This window comes from Elephantulus edwardii, unplaced genomic scaffold, assembly GCF_000299155.1.
Source record: "Elephantulus edwardii isolate Elephantulus edwardi_28Jun2011 unplaced genomic scaffold, EleEdw1.0 scaffold00103, whole genome shotgun sequence".
Lineage (NCBI taxonomy): Eukaryota > Metazoa > Chordata > Mammalia > Macroscelidea > Macroscelididae > Elephantulus > Elephantulus edwardii.
In genome coordinates this window covers 10,750,224-10,761,705 of record NW_006399853.1, presented here as the reverse complement: position 1 = coordinate 10,761,705, position 11,482 = coordinate 10,750,224, and the positions used below count along the sequence as shown (strand labels likewise).

General features: G+C 46.2%; 1 protein-coding gene across 1 annotated transcript in view; it reads left to right on the top strand.

The window, feature by feature from the left end:
- The window catches only part of FECH (ferrochelatase), a 37,165-nt gene that overhangs the window by 9,500 nt on the left and 16,183 nt on the right, over nt 1-11,482 (top strand). Inside the window, exons 3-4 of the mRNA XM_006891738.1 lie at nt 6,007-6,126; nt 9,362-9,510. Of these exons, the coding sequence (XP_006891800.1) occupies nt 6,007-6,126; nt 9,362-9,510 (269 nt within the window). The remainder of the gene's footprint in view (nt 1-6,006; nt 6,127-9,361; nt 9,511-11,482) is intronic.

Sequence of the window (11,482 nt, the reverse complement as noted above, 5' to 3'; positions counted from 1 at the left end):
CACACACACACACACACACACACACACACACACACACACACACACACACCTTCTTATGTAATATTAAAATGAAACAAAAATGTTAAGTATATAGTTCTATTAAGTAATAACATATCACATCTGTGTAAAAGAAATGTGTTTATTGGAGACAGTCTAAAGGGTATAGACAGGCAAGAAACCAAAACAATTCCTACTCCCACTAACCGGGATCACCAATCAGTACTCACACAGCACACATGCTTACCCTGCAATTTTACTGAACATATTACTTTTACCACTTTGTTGAATAATATATCATCGTAGAAATTGGTATCTTCTTTCCCTTCATTTTAATAAGCTGAGAGTATTTCATGAAATCACCGTTTATTTACCCACTTCTGTGGTGTGGAGCCTTGTGGCCATTTTTCAGGTTTGGGATCTCAGATCTGGGGCCAGGATATGTGTCTTTGTGAATCTTTCTGATGACACATTGCAGAGGCACTGGGCTGTTTCATGCTTCGACTAGTGTAGACAAGACCAGGCACTAGTTCTGGGAAAAGACTGCAGAGAACGTCAGGCTTTGGGGGCGGTACAATAGCTGGCGCAGCTGCTCCGCTGTGGTAACATGAACCAGCAGCGGGTGGAATAGACCAGCCTCCGTGTATCATTAAAACTTTGTTTATAAAGCAGACTTGGGGGTCTGGGGGAAGATGCATGTTTGACCCAAGAGTCTTGGTTGGCCAACATCTGTGCACAGAGAGAGCCACAGGCCGATTACACCTTAGAGGTTTGAAAGAACAGTTAGCTGGGGTTTTATTTATATTTTGTGTTGCTCCCTGCTATAGATAGCAGAGTAGTGTTATTATTTCTTTATTAATTGATCAATTTAAATTTCTGTTATGTACATTTCTTAATTCAAAGGCCACGCCTCCTATTTTGAGAATCCCAGCATATAAAAATGGCAAAACACTGAAACATTTACAGGTGAGCAGTTTTAAATATGTTCTACTGCCTACCGTTTTGCATTTAGACAAAGGAATGTTGGCCATTCAGACGGTTGTCTCAGATGGGCTCTGTCTGGAGGCAGGAGAGACAGAAGCCCTTAACTAAAGCTCTGTACTGCACGTTCTGGGCTGGGGGGTGGGGACCAGGGCCCCCTAATACACCACTCATCATGCACAACGTGGTGTTGAATTAAGCGCATGCCTGTTTAGTCATTTTCAAATCCTGTGCTTGTGTTTCACAGATAAGACCCACATGGGTCTGTGAAGCTGGGAGCAGGGCCAAGTAGAGTCCCATTTAAAGCGGCTCTTGTCCCGAGCTCAGGTGTTGTAGATGAAATCCTCCGTCCTAAATCTCGTTTCAATGCCGACACCCTCTGTGGCTTAGGTAAGTCCCTCGCCCAGGGCTTCTAGCCGGTAATCCGGGAGCTGGCAGCAGTCCATGGAGAAATGCATTTAATGTATTGTGAGTCACAGATTTTGAGGGGCAAACTCAGGGTCCCGGGAGAGCACTGGTAGACCAGTAGGAAGATTAAAGGAACGTCATAATCACAAAATAATGACTGGGATTTTTCAGGTATCAAGGAAAGAAAACTCAGCCCCAATTTGGTAATTTAGTGATAACTTTTTTGCCCCTTCTCATCAGAAAACCCATTAAACGATGATGTTTTAAGCAAAGGGGGGATTCACTCACCTTCTTTTAAGATCACGGTTCTCACTAGAGGTTGGGGACATTTTTGTCCCCTGGGTGATATTTGGAGATGTCTGGAGGCAGTTGTGGCTGTCACAGCTGGTCAAGGGGAATTGGTGCTCTTGGCTTTGTAATAGATAGAGACCTGGAAGCATCCTATAGCATGCAGAAAAACCTTAACAGCAAAGCATTATCTCGGATGGAATGTCAGGAGTGCCAAGGTGGAGAAACCCTGGTCTAAGACAACATTGTTAAAAGAGGTCTTGGCTAATCTTTATTAAAAAGACAAAGGCCATTGCTATCTGTTGGGTTCTGACTCATTGCCACGTGCTAGGATAGAGTAAAACTGATCCGTAGGGTCTCCAAGCCTGTAAACTTAATGGAAGACGACTGTCACATCTTTCTTCTGCAGAACAGCTGGTGGATTTGAACTGCCAACCTTCTGCCTGGCAGCCAAGCTCTCAACCACTGTACCACCAGGGCTCCTTTGTAGTTATTCTTTATAAGGACTCTAAATGAGAAAATGTCCTCAACTCCTTGCAGTGCAGCATTTCTTTTTTCCTAAGAATTGGTTCTTATTCTGAAATCTAATCTGGTAATTCCGATTTCTCCCTCATGCCCTGACAGTGAACTTGATCAGGAGGCTACCAGCCACATTTATGCATTGAATATCCTCTGCTGCTTCACATTACAGCTTTCAGTGTTAAAGCCTCTGCTCTGGAGCTGGCTCCACCTTGTTGACCTTCCGTGGTATATCTGAGGCTGTACAGGAAGAGACCGTTTGCCCCAGGAGCAGCGGGTGGATTTGAACTGTTGGCCTTGCATTTAGCAGCCTTATACTTTATGCACTACATGGCCACGGCTCCTTCGTTGCTGTTGTGACGTGCCGTCGAGTCAACTGCAGCTCACAACAACCCTCTGAACATATCTGAACCTTGCTCCCCTCCTGCACCGTCCGCCCAATCTCTAATACGGCCTCAAGGCCAACAGTTGATCTTCAGTAAGTGCTTCCGGTGTCCTCTTCTCTCTCTGCAAGCAGGATTGTGTCCTCTGCATAACACAGGTTGTTGATTGTCCCCCTTCAATCCTGATGCCATATTCTTCTTCATGTGGTTCAGCTTGTGATGTAGTGTAGCTGGCACTTGGATGCCAAAAGAACATGTTTTAGAAAAAGTTAAGCAAGAGTAGCCTTTGGAGGCAAAGATTTGGTGAAGCTTCATCTTTCGTATTTTGGACATGTGGCTAGAAAAGCAATTCCTGGGAAAGGGACGTCATATTTGGAAAAATGAAGGGTCAGGGAAGGAGAGGAAGCCCTCCAGTGAGGTGGATTGACATGGTGACTTCAGCAGTGGGCTCTAGTGTGGCCGAGATCAGGAGGAGGACTGCACAGGATAGGCAGGATTCATCAGGGTGACTGTTCATTGGGTTGCTGTAAATTGTACTCTACTCGATTGCACCTAACAGCAACAACAACAGCAAAGAGTTCATTTGAGAAGCTGGGCTGTTAGGCTGTCAGCAGGAGTTAAAAACTGCCAGTTAAATTACACAATAACATTATTAAGTTTTAGAACACACTGAACACTGTCCTCCTGATGAGAAGCTATTTCTCTGTATCCTTGTGAAGAATGAAGTGAGAGTGTATGTTTGTTGTTGATTGTCGTTGAGTCAAGCACGATTCATAGTGACTCTGTGAACAGAAGACCTGAAGCCTTTCTGTATTTTACAATAGGATATTATACATAAAAGGAAACAAAGTGCTGATGTATGCTACAGTGGGGGAGACACCAAGGGAGCTGTAGCCCATGAGAGACTCCTGTTGTGTGATTCCACTGGTACACACTGTTTGCTGGGGAACAGGGAGAGTAGGAGAAGGGTGCTTATCTGACAGATAAGGCGTTTCTTTTTTTTTTTAACATTTTTTAAATTTTATTTTATAATTTTTGTGAGTGTACCATCAAATCAGATCTGACTGGTACAGGAGGAGATTGTCCCTCCTTCCCCTGCAGAGCATCTGGTGGATTCGAACTGTGCGCCTCTGGGATTGTAGTTGCAGCTCCTTGCCACTAGGCCACCAAAAGCATTTCTTTTGAGGATGATAAAAATATTCTCAACGATGTGATGAGTGACGTTGTGAATCTTTGAGGAAGTAACTGAATGATGCACTTTAAAATGGTGAGTTTTATGGTATTTGAATTAGATTTCAGTATTGAAAAATGAAAAAGAGCATGAAGGCCCTTTGGTTACCCCACCCACCTGCATGCTTGGTCCTTCTCCAGGCTGCTCGTTCCCTTGGCACTGTCAGAACTCACTGGGCACACGCGAGGTGCCAGCGCCACCCAGGCCGACTGTTGTCTGGGACCGGCTGTTGGTGGGGCGTCCTCTTCCTGGGCTGGTCACTTTGAGTGTGGGATCCAGTGCTGCTGTTGAGTTTAGCGTTTACATCTGTAAACCGTTCTCATTTCCCTGAAGTGACCAGGCTTAAAACTTGTATACTGCATTGAAACAGATCGGGGCGAGACTGTTTAAAAGGGGTATGTGATTAGGTAGTATTGTCATGACAAGAGTCCAGATTGAAGGCAGCATAGTGGAGTGGACTTGAGGGGAGGGATTATACAACAGTGAAAGAATTTTTGTTTTACTTTTCAAAGAGAAGAGTGAATTGGGGGGCGGGGGGAAGTTGGGCATGAATGGAAATCCAAAGTCTCTGTAAACTCATTAAAATTAATTAAAAAAAAAACCCAAAACAAACAAAAACCCCCAAACTTCTGTTACAGAGTTTTACTTTCTTTTTTTGTGTATTTTTATTCATTCGGAGTTTTTCTTACAGGGATCACTTAGATTATTTAGATGAAGGATGTAGGGAGGGCTGGGTGTAAAGTGATGGGTGTCATTTATTGTAGTGCGAAGCACCGAAAGATGGAGGAGGAAGAGGAGGAGGAGGAGGAGGAGGAGCTGGAGAAAGGAGCAGAGAAGCAGGCAAGAATTCACACGAATAATAATCCACAGACGAACTGAGGAAGGAGGAGCAGGTGACAGAGAGAGAGAGACAGGCCGATGTTAGACTTGGAGGTTTGAAACTATAGGGCTGGGTGAGCTTTGATGGCCTAGTGGCAAGAAGCTGCACTGTAATCTCAGAGGTACATGGTTCAAATCCACCAGATGCTCTGCTGGAGAAGGAGGAACAATCTCCTCCTGTATCTGTCAGATCTGATTTGACGGTACACACACAAAATAATGAAATAAAATTAAATTTAAGAAAAACACACACACACACACAAAATCCCCTATAGGGCCGCCCAGGACTTCTCTGTGTATAGTAGGACCTACTGTGTGAGATGCTCAGCCGGGTGACTCAAGTACCAAAAGCCCGGCAGCCTGCTGCCATCTGGTCAGTTCTCATGATGACCCTCTGACAGGGCAGTGCTGTGCTGCAGGGTTTTCCCTGCTCTAATCCTAACATGAGCAGATCCCCACGCCGTGCTCTCGAGAAGCAGAAGTGAGCTGCGTGTGGACACTGCACGTCTCAGAGTTTGAACTACCCAACTGTAGATCAGCAGTGGCACAAACCACCGTACCACCTGTTGTTGTTAGGTGCGGTCGAGTCAAGCATGGCCCATATTGACCTATGAACAACAGATCTGAACTGTGTCCTATCCTGGGCCATCCTCAACATTAGAGCCCGTTGTGATAATCACCATGTCAGTTCACCTGGTCGAGGGTCTTCCTCACCTTTACCGACCCTCTGCCTTTCTGAGCGTCGGGTCCTTCTCCAAGGAACAGCCCCTCCTGACAACATGCCCAGAGTATGTGAGGCGAAGCTTTATTATCTTCGCCTCCAAAGAGCCCTCTGGCTGCACCCTCTCCAAGACATGTTTGTTCTTTTGGCGGTCCATGGGATGTTCAGTGCTCTTCTCCAACACCACAGCTCACAGGCATGTGCCACCGCGGGGCCTTGATTTCCTTCTCAAAGCCACTTCTGAGGTGGCTAATAGTACTCTTTTCACGATAGGAAACTGAAGTCTGGAGGTGTTAAGAGGTAAGTTACCTATGAGGTCACATGGTGCCCACCTGTGCAGGTGCTTCAGCCCCACAGCACAAGGCTGACAGTTGAGTAAAGAGACATTTCCAGCCGAATGCAGTCCAGTGTCAGAGGCCAGCAGCGCTTGCGCAGGACCAGGGAGACCTGAGTGTCCCCAAGGACCGGGAGCTGGTGATGGCCAGGTCTTCACCTTTGTATCCTGGGGTTTAGATGAGAGCTTGCTAACTGTTCCAGGACCCCATCCTCGAAGGAATGAAAAAGTGTGTTAAATCAGCCTTTCTGTTTTCTTTGTGTAGGAAGCCCAAAACCGGGATATTGATGCTGAACATGGGAGGCCCTGAAACGCTGGGGGATGTCCACGACTTCCTGCTGAGGCTTTTCCTGGACCGAGACCTCATGACGCTGCCACTGCAGAAGTAAGCTGCCTGCAACACCTGTGCTCTGTGCCTTCGCTTGCCTCTCAACTGGGGCTCTCCACTTTAAGGTTTAACAGCTCTCTGATAGAGTGGCATTATTTACTTCTGTTAGCCATCAGAAAGACGTGACACTGGAAGACTCACAGAATAGAAAGCAAGCTAGCTAGTGAGGGTTCTCTTCGAGGCCCTTTCTCCCAGAGCCTTGAAAATGATGATTGTCTTGATCTGACACAGCCCGTGCACTTGACATCATACTTTGTGTTTAGTCGCTGATTAGTATCCAGTGAGACAGTGGTTATTATCCATCTGTATGGTGGATGATACAGTCCTTTCTCTTGTCCTTTTCTTTGACCATCTTACTGTATTGTTGCTATGTGCTGTCGAGTCACCTGCGACTCATAATGACTGTATGTACAACAGCCCTAAAGCCTGCTCTATTCTGTGCTAATCTTATTGTCTCTGACACACTTACCCTCATTACCCCAGTCACTGAATCACTCCATCTCATCGAGGGTCTTCCTCCCCTGTGCTGTCCCTTCACCTTCCCAAGCATGATGTCCCTCTCCCAGGACTGGTTCCTCCTTGCAACATGCCCAAAGTATATCAGACGAAGATTCAGAGTCCTTGCCTCCAAAGAGCAGCGTGGCCTTACACTCTTGAGGATGAACCTGTTTGTTCTCCTAGCAGTCTGTGGTATAATCAGTACTCTTCTCCAGCACCACAGCTCAAAGGCATCAATTCTCCCAATTCTCCTTCTGTCATCCCTGGTCATTGTCAAGCTTTCTGATGCATAGCACATAATTGCAAAGACTATGGCCTGGATCAAATGCACCTTAGTCTCCAGACTGACATTGTTGCTCTGCAGTACTTTGGAGAGGTCTCTGACAGCTGACTTTCCAATGCAATGTGTCTTTTAATTTCCTGTGAGTAGTATATAGAGCTAATTAGCTTAACGTTTAACTGTTTCTGTCCATTAGCTGCAGCCCCTCAGAGTAGTAGCACTTTCCTCACTCCCTCCCTGTGGTCCTGAATTCCATTCTCCCATCTTTCCAGTCCCTTCCTGCTGCATGAACTTCGGTTTTGGACAAACGCTGCCCTGTGGCCTTGGATGATTGGTTATTCTGAGGAGGAGCTTCCTCATGTTCCTCACGGGTACGGGGATCACTTTGCAGGCCTGCCTCTAGTTTTTCTGAATGGTGGTCTCCCAGAATGAGCTCAGTGCTGGCTTTGAAGTGTCTGAAGGTTGTAGGTTCCCCTTTCCCCTTCAAAGTAGATTTGTTGATGAAAAATTAGTACATGTGAGTAAAAATGTAAACGGTATAAAAGTGTTCACTAAGTATTTGATAACCTAGTTGTCCATACCAAAGGCAAGCACTGTTCCATCTAGAAGTAGTCTATGACTGTTCAGAGGTGCGTGCATATGTATATATTTACGTGTGTGTGAGTGTGTGTGTTAGGGAGCAGTAGTGGCTTAGTGGTAAGGAGTCGCGCTGCTAACCCGAAGGCACATATGGATCGAATCCACCAGCAGCTCCATGAGATAAAGATGGGCAATCTCCTCCCATGAGATTTACTGCTTCTGAAGCCCCTTTGGCGAGTCAGCTGTGGGTTAGTTCCTACTCAAGGATACTTAGCCTTTTAACAATATGAGCATATATGTATATATACACAAATAATGTGTTCTAGGACATATTAAATAAACTGGATGTGTGTATATACATCTTTATTGAGTCAACTACAATCCACAGTCACCCTATATGGCAGGTGGAAGCCTTGCCACATATCCACACACACACACACACACACACACACACACACACTCTCTCTCTCTCTCTCCCCCCCTCTTTCTTTCCCTCCTCTCTCTCCCGCCTTCCCTCTCTCCCCCTTCTTTCTCCCTCTCCCTCTTCTCTCTCTACCCTTTTTCTCCCTCTCTCTCTTTTTCTCTCCCTCCCTTTCTCTCTCTCTCCCCTCCCTCTCCCCACCCTCTTTCTCCTCCCCTCTCTCCCTCACTCTCTGTCTGTCTCCCGCAGTTGTTGTTGTTATGTGCCATTGAGTTGCTTGCGACTCATAGCGACCCTATGTACAAGAGCTCTAAACGCCATTCTATCCTGTGCCAACCTCGCCATGTCAAACACATTCCCACCATTCCACTCACAGAATCGATCCATCTCATCAAGGGTCTTCCTCTCATTCGCTATCCCTCCACTCTCCCAAACGTGATGTCCCTCTCCAAGGACCAGCCCCTCCTCTCTACATGCCCAAAGTATATCAGACAAAGCTTCAGAATCCTTGAGTCCAAGGAGCATTCCGGCTTCACCCTCTCCAGGACAAACCTGTTTGTTCTCCTAGCAGTCCATGGTATATTCAACACTCTTCTCCAGCACCACAACTCCTCTCCCCCAATACTAGTACCTGTTGCAACTTCCTATTTTGTCAGAATAGAACTGTGCTCCATAGTGTTTTCAGTGGCTGATTATCTGGAAGAAGGTAGCCAGGGCATTCTTCTTAGGTGTCACTGGGTGGATTTGAACCTCTAATCTTTTGGTTAGTCAGTGCATTACCTGTGTATGCCACCCAGAATTCCACAGAGGTGTGTGCCCTCTCCATTTTCTACACAAATGTGAACATGCTTTGGACATTGCTTGATATTTTACTATTTCTTTTTAAACTTCGCCATGTATCTTGGAACCCCTTCTAGAAAAGATTAAGCAGATCTGACTGTCATTTCACAACTGTTTAGAATTTCATTGTACACTGCGTAGAATTTTATTGTTCTCTGTGCCTTAATTATTATTAGTTAACTAGTGTTTCACAGAGAAGCATATGGGTTGCTTACCCAGTTGCAGTGATAATTCTTGCAAATGCATCTTTGCTCACAAATACAGATCTGTAGGGTTTGTATGTCATTTTTTCAAGCTGGAGGAAGAAGTAGCTCGGTGTACTTTATTTCCTAGTTCCTGCTAGATGCACATCTCTCTGCGTGGTGCACAGTGTCCTGGCTTTTGGGGTATCAGCCAGAATGGCCTGGGGAGCAGAGCCGCGTCCTGTGCATCCTGTTCTTATCTAGACTCCAGAGTCGGCTTTTGCCACGACCGCAAGCTCTTGTTTGTCAAAGTCTTAATCTCATTAGGCACCTCTTGAAATTCTGCTTGTCAGCATTTGACTGAGTAGAAAAGTATTTCTCAGGTTTCTAAAGTGGAATAAAATCAACTTACCTCCATGTTAAATGATTTAGTAAGCTGGCACCAATCATCGCCAAACGCCGAACCCCCAGAATCCAAGAGCAGTACCGGAGGATTGGCGGTGGGTCCCCCATCAAGATGTGGACATCGAAGCAAGGAGAGGGGATGGTGAAGCTGCTGGACGAGCTGTCCCCGCACACAGGTAAAGAGCTTCTCAGTTAATGTTGCACCGGACTTGTTCTCTCGTTGTTGAAAGTTGAACTTGGAAACAGTGTTGTAAAGCACATGTGTCCTGTGTACCAGGAGCCCTTGAATCGTGGGGTTTCTGCATAATGAAGTCACTTCACTCCACTCTTGAGGCATCGTCCTTTGTCCTTAACTGTATAGCCTTTTTGTTCACCTACTTACGTTACGGATAAAAAAAGCCAAAGACTTGGAACATTAGCTTCAAAAGGAAGTTTGAGATGTGTGTTAAATTGAGCTGGATTATAAGGCAGGAGTTACCGTCCATGAATAAAAGATGCATATGTCACTGCACTTGACAGAAATCTATGGGAAATGGATTGAGGCGGCTACTATTGCCTTTTCTTTCTGGGTGGATAGCTAATTAGATCAACAACAGGCACCATTTAGAGCCGAGTTAGCGAGCTATCACTGAAGCCACAAGCTACATTCAGCAGCGGCTTTCATCACTCAGCAGTTCCCCTGTTATAAGACATTTAAGTGACTGCTTGTACGTGGTGTGAGAGAGCGGCCAGCCGGCATCAGGGAACTGCCTGAAAGACCTCTAGTACACAGATGCTCACATGTAAGGTGAAAACACTGAGTATGTGAATGAGTGGACTCGCAGTGCTGTGCTTAATCACCATCAATCTCCATTGATTACAAATAATCCATCACACACACACACACTCTCTCTCTCTCCCTCTCTCTGTGTGTGAGTGTCTGTGTCTCTCTCCCCCTCCCCCCTTCCTAGGCTCCAAAGACTCTTAGTGAAAATTGACACTGCACAAAATAAGAGTATCAAATCACAAACTGGAAGGTGATTACATCATTACATAACTACCAAACTACCTCTCTCAGTAACTGCCAAATGTCTGAGAGTCTTGGCCCAGCTGCACTGAAGCATGACCTTAACCATCACAGATCCTGCCCTTCTCGCCTTGCACCTAGGAGGTCCTTGCTGCCAGGCATGCACAAAGTCATCACTCGGCAGGAGTGTGACACAGTGAGGATCCTCCGGGCACTGCCTGGCTCAGCAGGACCAAAACCAGCCTTGCCTTTCCCGTAGGAAGGAGTCCTCAGTGTCCCCTTGAGCTGTACCCACTACCTCCCCTGCATGGAGGGACAGAGCTTCAAGCTGTACCGTGTGCCTGGGCAGCTCAGCTCACTTGAGAAATAGTGTCGTCGTGTTTCTGAATTTTTAGTTTATTCCCGACCTTCAGGCGGGTCTTCCTCAGAGGCAGAGAGAAAGCCTTCTGAGACCCCAGAGTACAGTGAGATGTGAAGCCTGGTGAGTGGACAGACAGCAGAGGCAGGTCCACGCAGGCATGCCTGAGATGCTGGACTAGAATAAAGCAGCACAGAGATAAAGTGACTCACACACCTTTGGGGGTTTCTAAGTGCGTGTAAGATTTACACTTACACTATACTGTATATGTGCAGCCTGGACAATAACATTATACAACTGCCTGAACATTGTGAGGATTAACGCAGTGTGGCTCAGAGACGCAGGGTGGCCACGGGCTGTTGGAAAAATGGAGCCGATAGACATGCTTATCTCAAGGTTACCACAAACCTTCAAGTAGTCAAAAAAATGCAATATCTACAGAACAGTAAAGCAGAGCTCAGTGAAAGGTGTCACCTGGAGGTTCAGCGTTGGAAATGCCTCTTGGGAGCTTTGCACTGAGGACCCAAGGGAATAGCCGAGGATGACCCCAGGCTCGCTCCAGGTACCTTCACTGTGTGGACGTGAAACCTGGGCCTGCAGACCTGCCCCTTTGGACAGGGTGCCCGTCAGCTCCCTCCCTCCTACTTTCTTTCCTTCCAGCTTCCTGTTCTTTGTACCCTTCTCCTCTCTTATTCCTCTCCCCTTGTTATCCTTTCTTCCCTAGAAAAGGAGGAGTGTGTTTTTTTTATTTTTTAAAATATTTTTTTAAAATTATTTTTGTGTG